Genomic DNA, 24858 nt, shown 5'->3' with positions numbered 1-24858 from the left:
CCAACAAAGATAATGTACATCCTTTTCTTTTCTCACTTCTCCCTCTGAACAGCTGAGCCCTAACCATATGAACACATGCATGTTTGTTTACAGCACGTTTCCAGAGTATACTTGATAAAGCTTTCTCCAAACTGCAGAAAGTCACTTTATCAGAGTACCACCACTTTTTTGTAACCTCTTCATGTGTACTTACAGATCTTCTTCAAATCCCAGCTGCTGAATCTGAGATTTGATTTTCTGTCCTGATGTCTTTAGTATGATATTCTCAAGGAGATGAAAATCATCCTGATTGAACATCTCACCATCCTCTAATGGGCCAATAATCTATAAAAAAAGCAGGATCTGCATTACTAGGTTAAAGCTACACCGAAACAAAATTCAAAGACATATTAAATAAATACTGCACCCCAGTCTCAGTGGGTATTAACTGTTTAGGCTGATATTAATGTCTGGCAGCGGAGTTTAACAGCTAACTAACTATTTAGAGCCAAAAGTCCCAGGCTAAAGGCATAAAGTGCATCCTATAAAGCGCATCCTTAAAATTTTCACAGAGTGCTTGGTTTTCAGAAGTCAGGAACACTAAATTATACATGCAATGCTACGTCTTGAAGGGGCAATAGAATACCAGGCCAATTCCAGTAGTCCAGTATGACTCCAGCACAGGTCACTCCTCTAGCCTTCAAAAGCCTGAAGACTACCTAGACAATTCATGTTATTTTGCTAAGAGAGTGAAATAAATACCACAACTCATCACTTGAAATTTTTAACCCATTGAAGTATACAGTAACCACTGGAACTTGGGGGGGGGGCGTTCCTAACTAGGAAGCAGATGGCAAAAGAAAACTTAACGCTGTACTGAGCTGAGTTTCATTATTTGCGGTGAAATACCATTGTAACATCACGTGCCTAATCTAAGTGGCTACTGTGAAAAAAGCTGGTGGAAGAGACCAGGGCACCTTGGTCAGGGCCAGCACATTTTGCCCAATAAACTGAAGCAGCACAATCTTTCAGTTTTATCATCCCTTTCCACCCCTGGACTCAATTCACTGCCAACATGAAAGCAACTTGTGTTACTGAGAGAGAGATGTGAAGATGTACAAAACACAAACAAGTAGCTGCACGCAGTACAAAGGAAGGGTCATGAATGTCTGAATAAATCAAACTGGAAGCGGTCCTAAAAGTGTGTTGAGACCTAAAGGCAGCTGAGGCTCTGCGTCTGATCCCTAGACTCCGCACAAGGTCTGCTTCTTTCCCACAGGTGGAATATCTCCTTCAGTGTCTGCTGATTGATCTCACCCTTCCATTGCTGATCACAGCCCTCTGCCCCTTCTTCAGCTTTAGAACGTCTCTGCAATATATCGCATGGGACAGAATAAAATCCACGTTGGGAGATTCAAAGGCTTCTTTGAAAATACTGATGTCCATACCCTGAAAGAAAAGAATACTTGACATTGAAATGGGAAGAAAACTACACCTCTGCACACTTTTTAAATGCAGCTTTTTTGTTTCCATTCGAGAACATCTTTCTGGCTTGCTAAAATTTATCCCCAGGCCCCTTTTCTTTGTGGCCTTCAACCTAGTTCTTGCCTGTCACCTTCAAACATTAGCAATAATTACTAGGGCTGTGGCCCTTCATATCAGAAGTTGGGATACTTAAACCAGTTATTCCATTCTTCTGTTCTTAAGTGATTCTTGCCTAACTTTTTTAAACCTACTTTGAGAAATGTAATTTTTTTCTCAGCTTTTTAGAAAGATTATCGTTCTCCCCTAATCCCCCAAGAAACAACAGACTCGGATTCCTAAATCTGCATTCCTCTTGATTTTTCGAAGTTATGTAGCTTTGATGTGTATGATTTACTTTATTTTTAGATGTACAGTTACATTTACTAAGTTTATCTTGGGAGAAAAACAACCCACCCCCCTCAACCAACAAGCAATAGCAAAACCAGGAGCGTTACTCTCCATTGTTACTGCCTCTTTTGCATATGAACACATCACACTAAAAAATTCATCAGAAGAACAAGTGAAGTATCCTACCTGTGTAAATGCCAACAAACATGCTTACCCCAACAGCAAATTCTAAGATGTCAGCTCCTGCCTTCAGTGCCTTTGCAATTTCTTCTTTGGCCATTTTGGTGATGAAGTTCTTGGCATTATTTGATGTTTGTGTCTGCAGAGCTGCCCATATGGCTTTAGCAACAAGTGTATTCTGGCTATTTGGATCTTCACTGGGATTATTAATCATGCTAATTCGAACATTATTGCTGGATTTCTGTGTTTAACAAAACATGCGTTAAGAGAGTTTTAGAAATTAATTGAGAAGCGTAAGTCTATTGTAATAAACACTACAGCAAAAGCTTTTTATTTCTTAACCAGAAAACCAGATTACAAATCAGGTAAATAACAGCGCAAGGTTAAATGGATGAATGAACTAATTTAACATCAAGTATTTAGTTTATGTATAGGCAGCACTGTGACAGGAATCTTCTAGATAATACTGTGCTACAGAAGAGATATAGGACTATGGCCACAACTCAGAGGTCTGGCAAAACAGTGCTTTAGGAGTAAGCTATCTGTTTTTTACAATTCAGTTGTCTTCCCAGAACAAACGAGATGAACATGAGCATTGCTCTCTGCTCTGTGACCAAACCAAAACACAGACATCTTCAATTTAAAACCATGGGCTTAAAAGCATCTCTTTTCTTCATTGTATTAGCGAAGTGCCAAGAGGGGTTCTGTCCTAGTACAAGGTCAGTGACGTTCCAGCCCCTACAAATAAGGTGAGGCTGGAAATCAGAGACTCTGCAGGAACCAATCTCCCCAGGTCACGCAGCAGGAAGCAGCACAAACTGTGTTTTTCAAGCCTCTACCTACTGCTTTATTAGCACTGCTAACCCGTTCAAATGAAAACATTACCTACCTGATGTTTAATTGCATCGTACAACAATTGCCTCCCTGAAGGCTTATCAAAATCACCAACAATCCAAAAAGTAACAGGTCTAACAAAGGAATCATCTGCAATTAAAAAAAAACGGGTGGAAGAAATTTGAGGGTGAAGGGAAGGAAAGCTTCAGGTTTTCCCTCATTTGGGGGAAAAATACAATACACATGCAAAGATTTCAAAAGAAGCAAAATCAGAAGAAAGCTATGGATGAACCTAAGCTATGAAGTCTGGCAAGACAAGAATAATAGTATTGGTATTAGATTTAGTTTTATTTACCTTATTCGTATAACCCGCGTGACAGCATGCATCACTGTTTCTAAGATATTTTTTTATTATTATTTTTGTTTGCTTGCTAACTTTTCAATTTAGAAATTATAAAGGACTCTGTAAATAACTTGCAGATTCCAACTAGGGTACAGACATACCACTTCTTCATACCAAAGCTGTTAGTACACAAAATCAGTTTTGCATAGAGAAAAAAAAAAGTGCTGAAGCAAACATGCATTTAAACAGATCGCTTCATTTCCTGCTGGTTCTAAAGCCAACATTATAAAGGAACCAGAAAATTCCCAGAACAACAACAAATGAAATGTTAAAGCATGAGTTACCATAGATCTCCTTGGAAGACATTCCTGGTCAAAAAGCAGAAAGGAAAGGGGGGAAAGGAGAGAGACATTAATGATCTGATAGTAATCCCAATGTGTATCAAGAAGCTGCAGCACTGTACTGGGCGTAACTGTATCACTACAGTTCAAGTCCAACAAGGACCAAGTTTGTCCTGCTTTTATTAGGATAAGCTTTGAGGTTTTTCTTCCCCTCAAACAGATTGATGCTTTGGTATATTACATATTACCAGTTTCATACCATACTGTGAAGGCACCACACTGAAGACCGTTTGCAAAAACTGCAATGCCATTATGACTTGCACATGAAGTTCCTTTAAAAATTAGTACGACAGTGCTATTTCAGTACTGTTGCTGAGCCAGCAACAGGTACAACTATTATTATTTTAGAAAATAAATGTGCTACAGCGTTACTGTAATAAGATATTTAATAACTGGTATCTGAAGTGACAGAAGAGGCGGTGACCCAAAACTGTCAAGCCATGGGATTGCAAATAATGCACACTTTCAAATGAGGTGTAGGTTTAGTTAACACTCTGCAAAAGGGAAACCAAGAAACTCGTTCAGATCTAAGTGACTGAACAGGAACCAAGGGCAAATATAAGACATAAGAAGGAGCAATGGGAACGTTTAAGGCAGAGCATGCAGTGGCAGTGGGTGGAGATAGTACTGGGGAAACTTGTGCGAGTCCAGTAAAGATGACAGACAGGAACAAGAGGAATTGGTTCAAATAACAGCATCTTATTTATGATACCTAACTGAAATGGATATAGGAAGGGCCTGATTAAGCTCTGTATTATGTCTGTGCCTGTGTTTCTTACATGAGAAGTACAGCTGAGTTTTAACACTCAGGAGACTTTGTGTGTAACTGTAATAAAATGACACTATGATTGAAAAAGCAGTACATGCACCGGAGCAATAAAAACAGCACAGACCACGTTAGGTGGTGTGTTATATGATGGGCAATAACAGTTTTCTTCTGAATCCATGCAACTTTTACTGATTTTGAATTATGGGAGAGCAAACTAGAACCCCTTTTGTATTGTTCTAGTCAGTGTCCGTGCAGGATCAGGGCTTACACTGCTGCATTTCTGGTGATCACTTGTAATATCGCAAGAGCGGGTTGGGTGGCACTTCATTATTCATTGAAGGCTGGGCTGGGTTTAAAGGCAGGAGCATTCTTGTTCCATGTAGATGTCATATAAAAAAAAATATGTATCTTCCCATTTAACACTTGGATTTTGCCATAACTCACAGGCCTGACCAAGGCTCAGTGAGTAGGTTCAGTACTGTATGTATGCTTGGAAACACACATAAGATTAGATTTGGGTTCGTAATCCACTGCAGATGTTACCTTTCTTTGTTAAGTAGGTCATGCTGTTTGCGACAGCAGCTGTCTTATCTTTGGAATCCAATGTGGTAAATCGAGCAAAGTCATCCACGTAAAAGTTATCTGAGGAAGAGAGAAAGTATTAGATGCCAAAGCAGCTATTCCATGTAAAATGAAAGAAAAATCACTACTATTACAGAACATTAAGAACATAATCCCATTTTGTTCCTCATGATACTGCTTTTTATGTCTCACTTCCACTGTTAATATATAAACTGAGGAATAAGTTTTTGTTGTCTCATAAGTTACACGAATAACTACATTGCATATTTGATATGCAGAAGTCAGTGGAAAGAACTGTTCAAGGCTCACTTGAAGTTAACTTATGTAAATAATATGCATTTAAAAATCCACCATGTTACTATTTTTCAAGCAACTCAAAAAAGGTAGCGTGCAAGTTTTTGCAATAGCATCATCCTGCAGAGTCACTGCATTGGGTGTCAATACATTTAGCCATTAAGAGTTCTGCTAAATCTTAAATGGTTCCAGGGACAACTGTCAATCTCTGCTCAAAAGTTGGTTAGAAATAAAATCAAGCTGTTACTTTATACATTATGTGACTGTTCTTGGCTTTTGCTACCACTGTTAATTTCTCAACTTCATGAATCATATTCCCCTAAAGGTTTGTATAAAAATCAAAAGAGATTCCCATTTTGAAAAATCTCTAGACAGTAATGTTGCTGTTGTACATAACATCTTCCCCAGCACTGGGGCCAGATCATCACGTGGGTGCTCTTAGTACTGCTACTAGAGTTTTCCATTGGGACAGCAAAAGTCTTTGACTCTCAAACTTCAGTTTTAGTGCAGTTAAAAGCATCCCTTACTCATTCCTGTCAGATCTAGGTACTCTCTGTCAGACATTAAGATTCTTGAGTTAATTCTTGGTACAACATTAGGCTGGTTCATGATATACTCAACCACATCTTGGTCATTAGATAATTCACCCTGAAGGACAGAAGAAAGAAGCAATATTCGTTATTTCACACGTGTATTTGTCATAGGTAACTTAAAAAAAAAAAAAAAAAAAAGCAAAAAACAAACCCCAACCAAAACCCAAAAGACCAACAACCACCATCAAAAAAAACCAAACCCCAAACCAAGAAATTATGCAAGTTAAGTTGTCTCCTTTCTCTCTGAAGTCACAGCTGAACTCAGCACCTACCAGGTACACGGCTCGCTGGAAGATGCTTGTGGTTTCCAGGATTTTGTGCATTGTCACAGTTTCTAGGTCATCAGGATCCAGCTGATCTTTTTGAAAAGGCATTCCATTGAACAGCACAACAGGGAGAGGACCTACGCCCGTCTGCTCATAGTAACCTCTCGCTGCCTAAATACATGGAAAGTAGATTTACCACATCAGCCCACTATCACAAGGGTTCATAACATTTCAATGCAATATCCACATGTCTTCTGAACACACCCAGATCTCCTTCCAGCTTTTATCTGATACAGAGAATACTAACTTTACACAGCACGTAAGACTTCGTCTTACATGCGCAAGACATCCTTGTCCTTCAGAGTTTCAAAGCAAAAAAAGTTAACTTCGTAATACAGAAGTGCAAAATATTCATTAAGTTCATGCAGTAAATAAATTCATTCCAGTGAGCGCTTTCTGATTAATAGCAAAAAAATGCACAACAGGAAGCCTGACTTTGCATATGGAAGCAAACGCAATGCAAGCGGTGATAGCTGTAATGTAAACCAGGGTAGAGGTTTTTTCTTTTTATTTTTTAAGAACGTGTTTCTTAAACTTGTGAAAAAACATGTACTTGTTGAGCAGGGGGTTACTCCATCTAAACAAATTTCCCCATTTCATGTAACCACTGCAAAATGCACCATCACTGACACTGGATTACAGGCAGAAGTTGATCAGATCCTGCTGTTCAGAGGTTCTTAATTGACAGCTTTCAAGACCTTTTAAGGACACAATTATCACAAAGCTTGATCACATCAAGGATTGCTCAGTGTTGTTTCAGTTTGTGTCCTTTTTCTGGAGCTACGCTCTTTCTAAAGGCTTCCTTATCTGCAGGCTTTGCAATGCTTTAAGATGCAGTTGTGCTGAAAGGTGTCAGATGCACCAGCTGCAGCACCTCGAAACAGCCTCTCCAGTATTCAAAAGCACACGCAGAGCGCTTTCCTGCAGAAATGCATTGCAAAGCCTGCAGATGAGGAATAAATACCAGACAGACATTTTTGTATGCATGTGTGTGCTCCTTTTGTTTTGTTTGGGTTTGATGCGGCATCTAGTATGTAAACTGTAAAAGCCCTCTCCTGTCATACAAAAACATCTGTCTATTATGGATTTTGATTTCCTCAAAATGCTTTTCCCTTCACTTTCCTACGTTGGGACATGGAAAGTGTGTGTGCATGTGAGCGTACTTCTGTAACCCTGACCACATCCCTTATGTTTACAGATGTAGGCAGGATCATCTGTGTTACAGAGATATTACAGAGAGTATTTTCATTTTTATATTCTTCAACAAAAATAGAAACATCCCCCTGTAGAACCTCAAATAAAATCTGCTTCATTTCACACAGAAGTGATCCAATAGAGTTTTGCTCTCCCAATCTTCTGCATACAGAAAAGTATCAACCCTAAAAATAACTTTAAGAAATTATTTGAGGAAGATCATTGCATGCATTGCTATAGGAAAGGTGTTCTGCATTCATCATCATTACTTTATCTCACACATTATTAAAATACCAATAAAGAAGACCCACACGAATCCCTCCCTGACATTTAGCCCCTTGGTTTTCTTATGAACCAATTCCATCACCTTGATTTTTTTCCAAGCAATTTTTGGTATGCAGACTTCAGTTAAGTATGACTTACAAGCCATGAAAAGTTATCTTGCTTCAGCTACTACACATACAGATTTTTGAAAATATATGTTACAATGTATTGTATTATAGAAAGCTTTGTGCTGAACATAAATACTTATTAAAAGTATTACTAAAAGGCACCCAATGTGGTAAGAAAAACAGCTGCCTGGTTAGTGAGAGAACTGGATCAAGAAACTGTACAGAACTATGTTTTCAAAACTGTGTTGAAGCAAAAATGTGAAAAAAGCTCTATTTCATGAATTCTTACCTTTCTGTTCTGGTCATAGGCAGAATCAATTCCCAGGATGCTGTTGACTTCCACATAAGGATACTGTTTCTCAAGAACACTAACCACATGCTCCACTTTCAGCTGGTCTCCTGTTTTCACTTTGTTATATATCTGAATCAGGGGATACAAATACAAGTTTACAACTGCAACAGTAAAGCTTCTGTCCTTACCAAAAGCAAGGTCACCTGTTACCTGTATTCCCATAGTTCTAATAAGGCATTAACAGCCAGACTGCAAAACATATATTCATATTTATTATACTGCAATAACAGCTCCTAGGCCCTTGTAGCTCTTATAATTATCTTGCTTTACCTCACAGTCGTTCCAGTGAGATTGGAAGGAGGTAAACTGTAGAGGAATGAAGCTGGGTTAATTAGCATAGATAATATACAGCTGTGGGCTGGCTTCAGGGGCGGTGGGTTGGCTGATGTAGACAAGGTGCAGCTGCGGCTGGTTCTGGTAAGTGGTTGAGAGGCAATGAAGAGAGAGCAGGCGAGGAAGAGAAGGTGAAAGAGGAAGAAGCAGAGGGAGGACACACACCCTGGATGAGGCGAGACAAGGAGAAGGCAGCAGAGGGACTGGCTTGAAGAGTATGTTGGTATGAGATGGTAAAAGACCTTGTTGCAGCTGGCTAGTTTGGAGAGTGCTGCAACAGTAAATATCATGTATTTCTTCAAATAATAACTTGCATCTTTAATTAGAAAAGGTATTTGAGGGGAAAAAGCAGTGCTTAGGTGGGAAAAAGGCTCAAGCAAAGCATATCCAAAGAGCTACCCTTCCCTTCAGAACTCAAGACATGCTTATAAACAGTACAACAGGCCTCACATGTAAAGTAGGTAACTGTTTCCCCTCTTGAAGGCACGAGATTTTACTTCAACTTACAAATACATACCCAAAAAAATGAGAATAAAAGTCATTGTCTTCATGTATTCAGCAGTTTAATGTTACAGTATGCCGCAGCTTGCTGATTTGTGCAACAATGTCAAACCACAAGTGAAAATGGATTTACTAGCACCTATATTATCCTTTGATGTGACAAAAGTATGCAGCAGGCACTGTTCAAAACAAATTATAATATTGAAGGGATACAGCAGTTTGGAACTCATTGGCAGAATAAACAAAGAAGCAGGATCAGAAAAGCTTGGGGAAGTGTCCCATTTAAATCTGGTCTCACTTGTTAAAGTGAGGTCAGAAGCACTTTACAAACAAATGTGTACTGTGCTGTACTAGTATTCAGCAATACTCTGAATACTAACAGTCAAAGAAAAGCTTCTTCCATTATCTACATATTAGCACATGAACATAATCTTACATACATGTAAAATATTAAAACACGAATTTCCCTTTCAAATGTATACTTACAGACATGACAGTCTGGAAAGCATAATTATTGTCCATTTCTTGTGCCACATAATTGTATGCCCTAAGGAGGGCAACACCAGGATCCTGAAGTCCATCAACATCCTCAGAGTCATTAACCACGAAGACTAGTCCTATCCTGCAATCAAAAAAACTCCCCAGATCATGAATCTATTATACTAATAATCAACTCTTCATACAGCTGTCAGCTACGATCTTCATCTTAGACAAAGGCTTTTTCTGGAACAGGCTGAGAAGATTTTGAGCAAAGCAGCCAGAAATCAAGCTTGGGACACACAATCGCTTAACAGTGAAGCCTATCACAATCTTGCTTTTCATCTCTCTCCCATCCATAGTACTGGATTTTAAATTTCTTTTGGATGGTTAGAGATACTGAGCTTTGTTCTGCTAGTAACAAAAATGATATTCAAAACATTTTAAATAAGAAACAGTATTTGGTACATGCCCTTCCCAACCACCAATACAAGATATGTAACGTTTCTACAGTGTCCTAGCAATGAGGATTTCACAATTGCAGAAGTTACAAAAATCAAACTGATGTGAAAAAATTCCTATTAAAACATCGGAATTACCTCAGTGGGATGTGATTACTGAAGAACATCTCTGCCACATTCAGTAACTCTGCGGTGGTCTCATGAATAGGATCTACTATCAGCACCTGCATACACATTGCACATTCAATTGCAAGTGAAAAGTTTCTATTCCCTTAAGAAGTCAAGATATGGGGGCTTGATTAGAGAGAGCTTAATTCACATCTCAGTGCAGAATTATCACCGGTCCTATTTTATACACTGCCAGGGAGATGAGGCCCACTAAATAAGTTTCTTGTCCTTAAGTCCATTATTTAAAATACCCAGTCTAAACCGCTCCTTTAACCAGAGAGACCAGACTCCTTACATACTTAATGTATCTCAGTATACCCTAGCATCTAGGCTTCTGCCTCTGCATGTACACATAGCGACATTAAGATGGATGTGGGAGACAGGCATTTGTCAGAACCGAGGAACACAGCATCGCGCTGCTCCGCCCCTGGAGAGCCAATGCTGTCGAGACATTCTCAAAGCAAGCCCAGACCCAGACAGCACTGGGCCATTGCAAATGAATTTAGGCCCCTTTCTTCATGTTAAATGTTGCCTTTTCATTGAATAATTTCAATGTTAAAAGTCCTGAACTCTATGGAACAAGGTAACAAATTAATGCTCCCACAGCTTCAGGTGGTTTGAGTCCCTGTCTGCCACTACTCAGAGGAGTCCTTTTTTCTATAGGGCCACTCTGCCACATGGCAAGAGTTACAGCACAGAATTTACAAACTCCTTATTACATCTAACTAAGTAGTTTACCCAGATGATACCCAGGATTAAGCTGAGGGCTCTTGATCATCTTTTGAAGTCTTGGTGCAAGCACACTTTCTAACTGAAAGACCAACTGAGGTTGGTCTTAACCCCAATAAAATGATAATAATTCACAAGTTTGAGGGATTTCATTAACCAGCTTCAGGTATCATCACAAAGTTGAAGTGCACCAAATTCTCACTCACGAGATGATGTTTTTTTCCACTGATGAAGCAATTTTTGGCATCTAATAGATGCCAGAGAATCATGCTCAGTAATCTCTCAATCTCAGCCATAACTTACTAGTACAAGCAGAACAAAACCTAGGAAAGCATCCTATCAAGATATTTAAGTGACAGGGAATCTAGTATCTATGTAGATAAGTCACAAAAGCTAATGTCCCTGCTGCTGAAAAAACAAAACTCACATTTCATTTCTAGTCAGATTACCACTTACAAAATTATGGAAGTTTTTTCTGATTTGTCTGATCACGCCTGGAAATGTGGGACGCAGCAGTTCTTGCACATTGGAAGGCCAGGAATTATACCGACTGTCAACTTCAAGATTGTTGATCCACTAGGAAAAAATAAAGGCATTTAAGTGACTTGACAGTCCTCCTGCTTGAGTCTGAGACTGTAAAATATTTTCAAACCAGACACTATATTGAGAAATGTATGAATAAAAAGTTAAGTTTTTTAAAAAGCTTATTTAACACCTTACTTTCCTTTTTTTTTCTTCACTGAAGTTTCAGAGCTGATTGCGAGATAAGAACAGAAGTTCCCCTGACAGCCTAAGAACACACTGCCCAACAGCAGAGAAGGTATTTCTTACATAAAACCATACGCACTGAAATAGCAGGGCTTCTGATGTCCACGGCATAGTCGGAATCTGAAGGCTGTATGTTCAACTTCAGAACATTGTGCAAGGAAAGACCCTCAATTCCTAAGCTGTGCAGGCCCTCCATAACGCGGGCTTCATTGCGCAGCACATCAATCAAGCTGGAAGGAAAAGAAAAAGTGTTGAATTTTAAAGACACAGCAAATAACTTGTTCTTACCCTAAGGGTTAACAGATTAAAGGTATGAACAAGTTTTGCCATGTCTGTGCATTACTTCTCATTAATCACCTATTTCTAACTGGCCTATGAAAGTTGAGGTAACTTAAACCTATTCCATTGTTATATTTCTGGAGAAAACTACATTAAATCAAGGTAACTAAAGCATGATCTACACATGTAACTTCAATTCCACGTTATTGAAACAGATCTTGCTATAGGGTGGTTTTCAGATGAAAAAAATTTACAGTGGTTTATCCTTTGCTAGTCACAACTCGGATCAAAAGAACAGTACAAAAGTGACTTCCCATTCCAATCTTCAAGGGTGTTCTGGTTTTCACATCAGCCTTTTTGTTAGAAATGCGCTTGTGTAAGAGAAGGAACTATGACTTGCTTTTTCCAGGTCTTAACAATTAAACCTAGTCTAGATACAGACTTCGTGACGAAGGTTCAAATCTGTCTAAATGACTGCATGATGCATGCACAAGGAGGATGTGAGCTCCTAAACAGGATACAGTTATTCTGAAAAAGAAAACATTCCTACCTAAATATGTCCTGAGTGTCTAAATCAATAAGTAGTCCATTGATGAACAGGGCAGAATCTCCTGGTTGCAATCCTAATGTTCCTTTGAAATACTGAAAGGAAGTAGAAGGCCATTAGAAGAGAATGCTCTGCACAGAACAAAATGTGTCAAATTGAAGATGTTATTACAAATTGTCAACTACATTCTTTGCTGACTTTGTGCGCCATCCACACCAGTGGGAAAAACAACTGAAGCCATTTAGCGTGTCGATAGATAAACAGGACTTTTAGCTGTTTCTTCCTACATGATTCAGTCATGCATCAGGAAGTCCCTGAGTAGACTTCTTAAATATAGTCAGATTAAATAATTAAAAATGCTTAAGAGAAGTAACTTTTTTTTTTTTTTTTTTAGCTGACAGCCCACAAAGTAGATGGACAAAGAGCATGCAGTTACCTGTCTTAGCTCTTTAACAGGCAGTTTGGGGCAGAACAGACTTAAAACTACTGGATATTGTGTGAGCTCACTAGTGGAACCAACTACTGCGTTTCAGGTACCAGTTAACATCTTTGACCTAGTGGCTGTGTCATCAGTGAAAAGCAGATGAGCTGCCGCTGTAGTCTGATCTCCCCAGAACCAGGCAGCACACAAATGGAGAAAGTCTTATCAGTGTTTTTTAACTTCTCCCACGTACTAAGCAGTACCCCATTTCAATGGGTACTTGCCCCTGAACTGAGGCATTATCACAGCGAACAATTTTGAATCAGGAGAGGTAAATAAAACACAATCCTCCTGAAGCAAGTTTCCCAACTCTTAGCATAAAAAATCCTTGTTAAAATCTGAAAAATGACATTGCTTTCTTCCAATACCTCTTGTCTTGCAGTACCAGTTACAAAATTCTATTGAGAGGCATGATGAGCACTGAAGGAGAAACATAGTATTTGGACATTTAAAAACACTAATATCATGAAGAATATGAGTAAAGCAAACAAGAGGAATAGCGAAGTACCGTGTGAAATACCAAGAACAGGAAAGCAGCATCTAATCAGGAAGAATTTATATATTTTATTAAATAAAAAAACTCCCAGAGAAGAGCAGAGTACATGCAGTGTTAAATTTTATCTTTTTGTGGATAATAACATAGTAAACTCTAACTTGATAATAGCAGTGAACTTCACTGTCAAATAATAGCCACACAAACTGAGTCATGCAAAGAGCTTTAAAGGGCAGGGTTAGATCTAGCCAGATCTGGATCTAGTAGCCTAGACATAGTTTGAATAAAAATGAATCCACAAAATCAGGGGTTTACCTGTGGACCAGTCTGATCTAACACGTAACAGAAAAGCCACCAGGTAGCTTTAGCTTGCACTTACATTCTATACTTTGTCCCTTCCAGAACCACACCGGACGACAGTGTCAAACCGCATCCCTTCTTTTCTGATTTTATCGCTATTGAACAACAAGGGATTTCTCTTTCAGAACAGGAATTTCAGGGGACTGGTAAGTAGATGTCAGGTAATTTTGCATTTACTACTAGACGAGCCGAGTATCATTGATTAGATTTTAAACCACGCAAGTGTGTACTTAATATACTTTGTATTTTTCCTGTTAATACCAAGTGAGACTGAAACGTATGAATAGATCAGCGCAGATTGTATAGCAAAAGCTGTTGTTTGACTTTGGCTTTATTACCATCTTAAACTTTTATTTTGCACTCTATTCAGACTGCACTGCCTGGTGTATTTTAATTGTACAAAAGCTAGTACAAAATTCCCAAGTGGCTATTGGTTTTTTCAGCACTTTTCTGATGGCAAGTACGTAACAGAGACGTTGAAACATTTTTCTGCAAACACCAGAGCCCACTCAGTGACCTCCAGAGGTCCCTCATAACCTGGGGGGTTTGTTATTTATGATTCTGTTTCAAAGCACATATAGAGTGACTTGGATACCTATTTAATTTTATTCCTTCACTAGTTTCCCTCTCAAAGCACCAAGATTGGAACTATTTCCTCCACACGGTATGCATCGTTCTAAGCCACGGCAAGAAGCTTTCAAATTTATTCTGTGACTTGCATGTAAACACTGACAAATTCAAGTATCAAAGCACCATCTCAAATTGGGCAATAACTAAATTTCTTCTGCATCCTTAGAACTGTAAGGAGATACTTAATATATTTGTTTTTCAGGCAGTAGCATTCTAACAAGCTACATTTCCAGCTCAGGCCTTTTAAAATAATCTAAAAATTTAACTATGTTTTGACTCTAATAGCTTCCACTAAAAAGCACTCACACTTTTAATACATAGTTGCTTTTGAGAAGTTCAGAATACAAACAAAACCTGAAATCAGGAACTTGAAGTCAGCCTCTATTACCCAGGACAAGTAGTGCTGAGCCATTCAGACTTTACACATCTGCTACACCACTCCGGTAAGAACTAGGTCAGAGACCGAAAGAAGGGCACCCAGCAGGCACAGCCCTACAAGAAACATATCAACCATCTCTATACAAGCTTAGCTGGCAAAGTCACCACTACAAGGTGGAACTTAGAAACGGAGTGAAGACTGATGTGACAGAGCCATCAACGTTTCTACTGCTTCATTTTTGACAGTTCTGTCCCGTAGGATTTCTATGGGGACTGTCTTAATCTGGCCTAACACCTATGCTGGATGTTTCTGTAAATAAACATTTTCCCTCAGGATTAACATCATACTTTCCTTGTATTTAAAGTTAATTTTCTAAAGATAAATACAGTTAGCAGATTCGCAGTTCAGATACGGAACAGGAGGTCACTTTCATGGACATTAACAAATGCTCAGATGAACTATCAGAACCCTGGCTACTCTGAACAACCATTGCAGGGGCAGCTCTGTGAACAAAATCCCGTATCATTCCTCCCCACTACAGTGAACTCACTGAAAGACTACGACCAATATTTTCATATTTGAGCAAACAAGCTAAAATTACATTCCTAATCCATGTTTGAAAATCTACCACTTCTTGACTTCCCAGATGCACACTACAGCAAAGTTGTTTGTGAAAATACTGGGTTATTATTTTTAGCAAAACGTACACTTTTAATGAGAATCATTATTTTTAAAGCTTGAATTTATATTAAAACATCAGTGCAAAAGCACTATGTTACTTTCTGGAAGCATTACCTTTTGGTTCTCTTCAATTTCTGCTCTGAGTTCCGAAGAAACAACTGTTTTTGTTATGGCTCTGGAGAAATAAAAAGATCATGCTGTGAATCATCTCTCTGTTTAATGGGTAGACCAGATACACACATACCCTCCTCTTTGTACCTTATATATAAATATATTTAGTCTCCTAGAATAAAGAGCTGCGATCAGAAGCACTTGCACTTTGTGGTACCATTAAACAGTAGGATGCACTACTTTTTCTTATACTATATATCTCATTAGAAAGTCAAAATGTTAACAACGTGCCAACTCTCAGTATCTAATTCGACATTCATCACAGTAGAAGTGGGGCAGCTGCCAGAAAGGTAGAGGTGGAGGCTGGCAGCAGCAAATAGGGAGATTCCACTCCTCATTGTGGGTTCCCATTCCTTTCCTTACATTGGATCTAGTGATTGCATCATCACAGAACGGGCGAGCTCACAGATCTGACTAAAAGCGCAATTAAAGTGCAATGCCCATCTTAAAAAGCCGTGGATAGCACAATCTCAACATCAGTTAGTGGGAAATGAGACCAAAATTCAGCTTCTTGTCTACTCGCAGGTATACCTCCACCTACTCAAAAAGGAGGAGCTCCTATAATATTATCTTCACAACCCAGGTCATGCAATTTATCAACAGAAATATATTTCTAGACTACTTGGGCAGGCCAGATTATGACTGACTTTCTTGAAATTAATTTGGCTATGCTCAAGACAGTCATTGACAAAGCACAAAAAAACAGCGGAATGGCACATCAGAATCTGACATGAGATCGACTGGGCTGTTGGGCAAAATGGATTCCAGAAGAAGAGTGGGATCCAGTGAACAGATAAACCATGAAGCCACAAAACAGAAAACCTATTCAGGAAATTCTTGAGGACTTGATGCAAAAGATTCAGAAGCATTTCACAACAGAATGACATGGGTGATTCTGTCAAATTTGCCACCAGTACAAATCGGCTCCATCCAAGAAAAATACTGTAAGATCCTCTTTGTAACCACAGGATGAAAAACTTCTCTCAATAAACATTCCCCAGTGTTTGCTTCCAGCTAAATGGAAACTCTGACATTAACCCAACCAATGCTGCCTGTCTCAGGTTCTGCTCAGAAAAAAGCCTAATACTTCCTAGAAGTCATAATTAAAGTTACCTGGCCTTTGTAGGAAAGTTCTGACTGAGATCTTTCATGACCATCAAAGCATCCACAGGAGGAGCAGTCAGAATGCGAGCAGCAGTTTGAAAACTTAAATCTAGAAGTGAAAGAATGGAAGTCAAGGACTCTAAACTGAAAACAAGCCACTGCTGAGTCATCTTAACTTTAGCTTTCAACTTTTTTGCATGTTACCTATGAAAATTCATTTTCTGTCTATGCCTTTAGGCAATTCTTTTTTTAATCATCTTCCTTCTACTCAGCTTCTATTTGTTGCCTTGAAGTAAGTAACTCTTTCAAAATGAACCAATGTGTCCCATCTACAAGTTGCTTCAATGAGCACAAACCATCAACTTTTTTTTTTAGCTGATATGGGAGGATCTGCCCTTCAGAAGGGGTCTGGGTACTCGTTTTGCAAGTTAGAAATACAGCCATCTGCTGGATATAGGTACATTCTCTGTGACTAGAACATATGTTCAGCATTTTAAATTACTTTTTTTTTTTTTCCTCCAGAAGGATGAAAAGCCTTTCCACAGGCTTCTACAGATGATTTCCAGGGAAACAGGCCAGAGTTGCATGCAGACACTTTTGAAATAGAGTTTTTTCTTTGGTCTTGAGAAATCCCAGCTTACCACACTGGGAATCTGACTGTGGAAAGAAACTTTACATTTCCTTTGCTTTTCTGCATTTAGCAGATCATAGAAGTAGCCAATGGAAGAGCAAGTGGCTTACTGTACTTCACAATATCGAAAGCAAACAACCTCATTTCAGACGTCCTGTGAAACCCACCTTTCTAAAAGCTATTTCAACAGGACTCTACAAAGATGCTTTCGAAAAATCCAGTATTTTCCATTGCAGGAATTTACAGTCTAACTCTCTCAACTATAAGCAGCCACTGGCAACCTCATTTGCGTACAACACAAGAACATACATTAAGTTTTGCAGTACAATACTGAAAGTCTTCATAGGGATTACCTTGTAACTGCCAGACTTTCAAGGGTGCCATTTCATTGGTACTTTCCACCAGGTGTTTTCTAAGCTCTTTCAGCTCTTCTGTCAACTCAGGATGCAACTGCCTAAAAAGGGTATGAAGGTAAAACAACTTCCATGGTTTCCTATAAGGAACTCTGCTGCTAATTCAAAGAAACTAACATATGGAAAAGTATGCTGCTAACACGTATGGATAACTCAGACATTTAAAAAATAGTAACAAGGCAAAAAGATCAGCATCTCTGCATCAAGTTTTTTAATATATGACAAAGACCAGCAACTTACAACTGAGTTTTACCTTAGTTTTCCAAACAGAAATCCTTGCACTTCATCAATAGGGTCATTTTCATCTATTACTGTAGCATTCACATCTGTGCCTATAAACACAGAGGACAACACTGTTACCAAGCTATTTGGAAACAGTTCTCACACTCATTTTCATTAGCTTAACAAAACTACACTGCAACAACAGAAAAAAAGAAAGAAAGGGCAAGTTTCAGGTTTACTTTTAAACCTGTATCCAAGAGACGTTACCTTTACAAATAAACACAGTAAACAGCTGAAATAAAACCAAAGTTGGATTATTGAGAAGGAAAAGCTTAAGATGAGTGGAAATCTCAGAAACCTAGGCATGGCAGAGGAATTTGCTAGGACTGAGGAGCTTTCAGGACACAAGCTTTGTAGAGTAAATGCTAAACTTCAGTTGTGACCACAACCCTGATTTTAGCCTCAAAAAGCATAACAAAAAATAGTGTCCAAGCGAAGTCCAATTCTGGGCTTAAACCTCAAAAAGAAACCTGTGCAAAATATTCCCATGATCTCCTAACTAGCTGGACACAAGCCAGCTCCACTCTAAATGTTTTATGCTCAAGTCCAACTACAGGTCCTGATCTTTTAGATAAGCGTGTGCATCTGGACAAGCCAGAGCAGCACAGGCATGACTACAAGACTGCACAGTCAGAACATTCACACAATCAGCAGGAGCTGGATGAGAACCATATACCTTTAACGCACAGCTTACTATCCACGAGGTGTTTGCAGCTCATAGCAATGCAAGTACAGTTTGTCCACTTTGTAAAACATTAATTACTGCATTTACATTACTGATAGGTATAAAACGTCACAAGTTTCCAAATAACAAATCTTCCCAGAAGATTAACTTCCCCTCACCACCTGAAGAGCCGAAGGCCTCCAATGTCCTATTCTACCAACATCATCAGGGCTTCTGCATGACATTGTTGACAAATTAATGGAAGTTCTCACACAGAAATAAAAATCTTCGGTTGGATCACCTCCTCTAGTATGTTAGTTTCTCTTAAAATCAAATACTTTTACAAATAAAGACCAAAGGTTCTGTGTGTCTGTACTCTAGACGGTGGCAGAATACTCCGAGTCAGAGTTTAGATCTGTATCAAGAAACTGATAAAACCACAAAATCCTGAAGAACACAATTCAAAATCCGAGTGCTGTTCCCCACAATTGTTATCTCAAACTAACAAAGAAAAAGTAGTAATTTTTTTTTTCCTTTTACTTTAGTCCAAGATAAAAGCAGGAAATTCTGGGGGTTTATCTGTGTGTGTGCATGTGTAAAGAAAAAGGATACACAGATTACTCTAACAAAATAGTTTTGGCAAGCACATGAGAGTTTGCAAAACAGATCAGCACTCTATAAAGAAAGCAGCAAAAGCAAAAAACCTTGCAGAATTCTAAGTTCTGTTTTCCAAAAAAACAGGAATAGGAAACACTTTCTTCTCTGAGGATGGATAAGCTAAGGCAAATCAAGGTAGAAGAACTGCTTTACATCTGCAGAGAATCTGATTATCTGGTAAACAATTAGTGGCATTAGTAGTGCCATTACTAAGATCTAGTCCAGAGTCATGAGTCCATTGTGCCCAGCATTTCACAAAGACAGAAAGCAACAAGTGCCATGGCAAAGATATGCTTCATGAAGAGCAAAATCCCAAAAGAGAGAAGGAAGAGAAGTGATTTCTGAGCTGAAGAAAGAAGAATATCTGCAATTGAGACAGCCATTCACATCAGAAGAAATACCGAATTATCTTTGCAAAATTAAAATGTTCACATTAGAAAACTTAAAATAACAATTCACCTTTCACCTGTGTATCATCCTTGGCCTTATATTCTGTACTTTTAATAGCAAGTTCCACACCATAGCCAGAGAGGTAGACTTTTTCTTTACTGGGATTCTGTAAGGAAAAGCGAACAGTACAATATTGCCACTCGTTCTTTTGATGTACAAATTAAAAGCTGCTATTTCCCAAAGCTAAGACACCTCTGAATGGGACACATTTCAGACATCACTGGTAATGCACAAGTGAGAAACAAAACCAATGAGTGCTATAATGTAATGTACTGTCATGATTATATTTCCCTTTGTATTTCAACAAAACTTTCTGAAGTTCAGCGGGCAAAAAGTAGGGCAAAACAGGCATGTCATCAAATCAGACAGAGGAGGGAAAGGAACTTCAGCTGCAAAGTTCAAAAGTGAAACATGCACTGAAGAGTTACAACAAAATTACAAAAAAAATAATAAATCAGTTGAGAGATGTGTAATTACTTCAGAATTTAATGGGAAACAAACATGATCACCTGTTAAAAGTATTTTGAAGAGTACAGGAGTCACAGAACTGTATGAAGACCTACTGTGTAGTACACTTTATTTTGAATGTAAGTACTCCTCCCAAATAAACAAACTGATAAACAAATTACTTTTTAAAAGGAAACTGGTATATGCAATGTGTATAAAATGTATGACTTCATTGAAAGTGCAAATGTTGCTAGAAGTAAACCAGCTGATGCCTTTTTTTTTTTTTTTTTTTGCATTCAAGTCTGGCTACTAGCTGCTGCACTACAGGTTTTAGCAATATTAAGCAATGTTCTGGAAAAAAGTCAAATATTTCAAATTTCTCAGAGCTTTTGAAATGTAGTTTTAAGCCCTAATCCAGTGGTTATGGGCAATTTAGGGGAGGGAGATGGAACCCAGGACAAACTGCACTAGGACTGGTAAGTGGTTCTGTAATAAAATTGCTACAGAAACAATGCCTTTCATTTGAAAGTGGCACCTTAAGGTTAATCCTTGCTTTTCATATTCAGTAACAAACTGGCCTGACTGTGGAAAGATCTGACTATTTCCTATAATCTAATATAGGTAGAGCAATTTTTTTTTTAGATTGTAATTCTGTAATTCATCTGGAGTTTAACTCTGCTTTTGTAAAATCAAATTATCCTGTTACCTAAACAACCAGGAGATTTAAAATATTCTGTATTCTTCAGCTACGTGCAATAAAAAATAAACTTTGATATTCCAAATAAATACCAAGCAGAAATACACTATGCAAATGTCAGTTTAAAGGGAACAAACTTAGTTTTTCTTTTTTAAAACCCAGCCCAGTTACTCCTTGCATGTCAAATACCTCTGCTGCAATGCACAAATATACTTACAGCAATATAGTGTCTGAGGACGTAAGTGATTTCTCCTGCCTCGGCCTTTAACACAAGCCTCCTATGGTATGTGTAGAACTCCTCTGAGCCAATCTCAGCGTAAAGAATGACGACAGGACTTTCGGGGTTTGATACTGGGTACTTGTGGTCCCCTTTGAACAGAAATGGCTTCGGCCTAAGAGTAAAGATCGAAGATTATCACGCTGTGATTCACAGCGTTTCCTTACTCAATGCACAATTTCTTTTTCCCACATTTGGTCACTGCTCCCGTCTTCACTGAATACATGTAAAGCTGTTCCCACATACTATCAAGGTTGGCAGCGCTTGATGCGTGTTGATAAAGCTTTGTTAAAAATGAACATATGAAATGAAACAAGTAGCTAGGTGCTATTTTGAATCTAATATGATCCTTATTTTAAAAATTAACCACTTCCCTTAAATTTCCAGTTAGCTCCACCACCCCCAAGGTGAATATATATATAAATTCTATATATAAAAAAATAAAAGGGTAAGAGAACAAATGTTCCAGGAACTCAAATTTAAGGGAAGCCTGTCCTTGGCTTAGTATACAAACAAGAAAGTGAATGAGAAGACTATTTTCAACTTCTGTTTTTAGATTTTGTCTAAAAAACAATGAAATATTTAAAATACAGTGAGTCAGAAGAACAGTGTGTGAGCTATAGATGCCATACGTCTGTAGATTGACTAAAAACCCTGCGTGCTTACAAAACCCAAAACTACCAAACCTATGAAGATAAACTGAAATGTAAAGTTTTGGGTTTTTTTTTTTCCCCTAAAGTAGTATTAGTAACAAAAAGAATCTATAAAATATAAAAGTTGCAATCAAGTTCTGTTCTTGTAAAGAAACCCGATTTTGAAATACATGTGTGGTAATGATACTCGTTAATGCTGAGAAAAGTACATAGGGTGGAAGTACTGTGGATGCTTCAAACCATTCATGGAAATGTTATGTTAGCTACCATGTTACTGTGCAGCCCAGCTCTTTCTATCTCCCTGCGTACTGAAGTCTTTACATATTCCCAAGAATTCCCACTGTCCTTTGACAAATTGTTTCCAACTTCTGTGCACATTCCTCCTCCCAGCAGGATATCAAAGAGCAAGGGATATGAAAACAATCATTCCAATCTGGATTAGTAAGAAATACTAAACTGCCACTTCTGTGTAAGCACCAGACAGTATAAATCAAACACAGAAGAACGTAGAAACTACTGGTTTATTACAGTCTCTTTACAGCAGGAGGTCTAACCAGGTTAAACTTTGAGAACTAATCCAATGATAGGAAATTAAGCAAATACCTTTCCGAAGCTGCCTGTAAAAGGTTTTCAAGAGAGTCAAATTCACAGGTCTTCTCCCCATGCACAGCAAAAAACAGGGTACAGCCCTTTGGTGGAGGTTCATCTGCTGCTATCTGTATTAAAACATTGGTAATAAAGTAGGTTGAACGTTTGCCCTTAGAACAACTGAAAATGGTAATGGTATAGCTCTGTAGCAATCTGTCATCTTCAGTTTCCTAAATTCTAAACTGGTACTTCTTCCCTGTTTATTAAATAATTTAAATGCAAGGCAAAAATTGCAAAATTGAGAGTGAAGTCTTAACTTACAAATATTGTTCCAGTTTGTTACTATTAACTGTAGTATTAGGTGCAGGTACAAGAAGTGAGGCTTGCAACTGTAGGGTTTTTGGTTGTGGTTTTTTTGCATTGCACATCAGAAACCTCTATATCTATTAAACATCAAATGGTAAAATGATTCCAGATGAAAAAGGAACATGTTTTCTAATGTTACTTAAATAAAGCACATTATAATATGAGGCAGTTTGCAACGAACTATATGATACCACGAGTCTGAAAAAGACTAGAGAGTACAACAGACTTCCATTTATGGGTTCTAATCATTAGAGCTATATATTCATGGACTACTATCTTCAGTTAAGTACAACTGAATAACAGGAACAGCAGCAGCAGCGCAAGCGCCAACAGAGTGATGGGGATTTTCCTCATAAAAATCTTCATGCTATTATTAGCGCAGCAGGCATCAAAGATACACAGACATGTTGAAATCCCAATTCTTTAGTCTTCTCCAGACAGACGGACTCAAATTTGGCACTCAGCGGAATAGCACATACATATGCTCTGCAGCTCAGATGTATGAGGCAATTCATCAGTTCAGGATTTTTTTATACTCTCAGATGTCTCCTTACACAACTCACTCCTTCCTAAGCCTTCAGTAATGCTCTACAAATCATTTGAGGATTTCCTGTACTAACCTGTTGAAAAGCTTGAACTGTTGCAGAGTAAGAGCGTAAAGACAAGGAAAACTTCAACAAATTCTGCTGCAAAGGTGACAGAGTCTGGCAGGCCACTTTCAGCATTTCACGGTAAGAAGAATAATCACTACCTGCAATGACAACGTACCAGCAGTTATCCTTCTATATCCTTCTATACCACATTCTCATTGAAGAGGGGCTTTTCGTCTTAATTGTGATTTATACTAACGAGAGCCCGTGACATTAATTGTAAATAGGCGCATGAAAGTTCCTCCTCAGTTTTCATTACAGCCAGTCCTACAGATGGATGAGAGTGAACTTCAGTAGAGACCCATGAGAGTATACTTAAATACATTCCTGAGGATGCAAACACAGGCTTGGGGAGGAGGGAAACAGTTAAGAGCTGCCACTTAATTTCAGTTGAGAACGTGAAACACAAAGAAAGAGCATTTATCATATTTTTCTAGCTCATGTTGAAACAGAAACCGGCAAGCAGAACATGTTTCAGATTCATCCACTACAGCTTTTGTCAACCAGATATGCAAAAGACTTGAGCACTTTGCAGTAAAAATATTACTGAAATCAGTCCTCATTTGACTTTTACGGTATTAACAAGGGAAGACAAAACATTGTCATTTATTTTTCAACCATGTCAATTCTCAGTCATCAAGAAAATAATTATGAAAACTTACCATCACGTTCAGATGTCTTAACGTTTTGACTGGCTTCAACAAAATTCCAGAATTTTTCTTGACCTTCTTCTGATAAAAATTCACTGAGTAAGAAGAGAAGAGTTAGCTAGATCTATTCATTTCCTCTCGAGTTACAATTTTAATACTTCGTAGAGCTTTACAGAAAGTCAGTGCCTACTATATGTTTACCTATACCAGAAAACCACATGCTACTAGAAAAAGCAGACCAGGAAAGCTAAAAACCCAAAACAAGTAATATTTACAGGCCAGGACAAACGCACAGTACAGGAAAGAAACCTGTGAAGCACCTATTAATCCTCCAAAGATTACTAACAGACAGCAGTGGACATCCTGGGAGCTCTCCTCTCTAATGCATTTCTTTGCTAGCTAGCTTTTATGAGAAACATACATTTTTGTTTACTTTGCTGTAGCAAATTGTAGTTTGTTGGAACTACCTGATTTGGTGGGGATGTTTTTTTTGGTTTGTTTGTTTTTTGAGGAGCTAAAGGAGAACTCACAGCTTCAAATCATGGTGTCGTAACTCCCCATATATTAAGCACACAATTCTGTAGGTATACAATGCTAGATAGTACAATAATTCTCTAAATGTTGCTAACAACAAATACTTTATCATGTCTAAACTTGCAGCATGCTTCGTATGCGAACGGATGCTACAACAGAAGATTTGGAGCCCACTAGCTGCTGCCGTAGCTTATGTGCTCGTTTCAATCTGTTCTGACCTAAGGTG

General features: G+C 38.3%; 1 protein-coding gene and 1 long non-coding RNA gene across 4 annotated transcripts in view; one reads left to right on the top strand and one right to left on the bottom strand.

Moving 5' to 3' along the window:
• UGGT1 (UDP-glucose glycoprotein glucosyltransferase 1) overlaps positions 1–24858 on the bottom strand; it is a 46185-nt gene that overhangs the window by 19393 nt on the left and 1934 nt on the right. The window contains exons 3-25 of one of the 2 annotated variants that reach the window (XM_027808830.2): positions 24111–24193; positions 23419–23549; positions 22448–22560; positions 21132–21306; positions 19780–19876; positions 17971–18049; positions 17658–17758; positions 16683–16782; positions 15513–15573; positions 12378–12469; positions 11628–11778; positions 11237–11356; positions 10022–10107; positions 9432–9567; positions 8049–8180; positions 6120–6284; positions 5782–5902; positions 4922–5020; positions 3553–3576; positions 2921–3015; positions 2066–2272; positions 1297–1428; positions 194–324 (exon numbers count right to left, since the gene is read on the bottom strand). In XM_027808830.2, coding sequence (XP_027664631.2) covers positions 194–324; positions 1297–1428; positions 2066–2272; positions 2921–3015; positions 3553–3576; positions 4922–5020; positions 5782–5902; positions 6120–6284; positions 8049–8180; positions 9432–9567; positions 10022–10107; positions 11237–11356; positions 11628–11778; positions 12378–12469; positions 15513–15573; positions 16683–16782; positions 17658–17758; positions 17971–18049; positions 19780–19876; positions 21132–21306; positions 22448–22560; positions 23419–23549; positions 24111–24193 — 2631 coding nt within the window. The remainder of the gene's footprint in view (positions 1–193; positions 325–1296; positions 1429–2065; positions 2273–2920; positions 3016–3552; positions 3577–4921; positions 5021–5781; positions 5903–6119; positions 6285–8048; positions 8181–9431; positions 9568–10021; positions 10108–11236; positions 11357–11627; positions 11779–12377; positions 12470–15512; positions 15574–16682; positions 16783–17657; positions 17759–17970; positions 18050–19779; positions 19877–21131; positions 21307–22447; positions 22561–23418; positions 23550–24110; positions 24194–24858) is intronic. The other variant, XM_027808832.2, reaches the window with a different exon arrangement.
• LOC129737083 (uncharacterized) overlaps positions 1–24858 on the top strand; it is a 35120-nt gene that overhangs the window by 8381 nt on the left and 1881 nt on the right. The window contains exons 2-4 of one of the 2 annotated variants that reach the window (XR_008734521.1): positions 11526–11600; positions 13751–13854; positions 18783–19765. This is a non-coding gene — a long non-coding RNA (uncharacterized LOC129737083). Of the gene's footprint in view, positions 1–11525; positions 11601–13750; positions 13855–18782; positions 19766–24858 lie in introns of those variants that run through there. The other variant, XR_008734522.1, reaches the window with a different exon arrangement.

The sequence above is a fragment of the Falco cherrug genome, chromosome 11 (assembly GCF_023634085.1).
Source record: "Falco cherrug isolate bFalChe1 chromosome 11, bFalChe1.pri, whole genome shotgun sequence".
In the NCBI taxonomy this organism is placed as follows: domain Eukaryota; kingdom Metazoa; phylum Chordata; class Aves; order Falconiformes; family Falconidae; genus Falco; species Falco cherrug.
The sequence above is the reverse complement of the archived record's forward strand: the minus strand, read 5'-3'. Positions and strand labels throughout refer to the sequence as shown.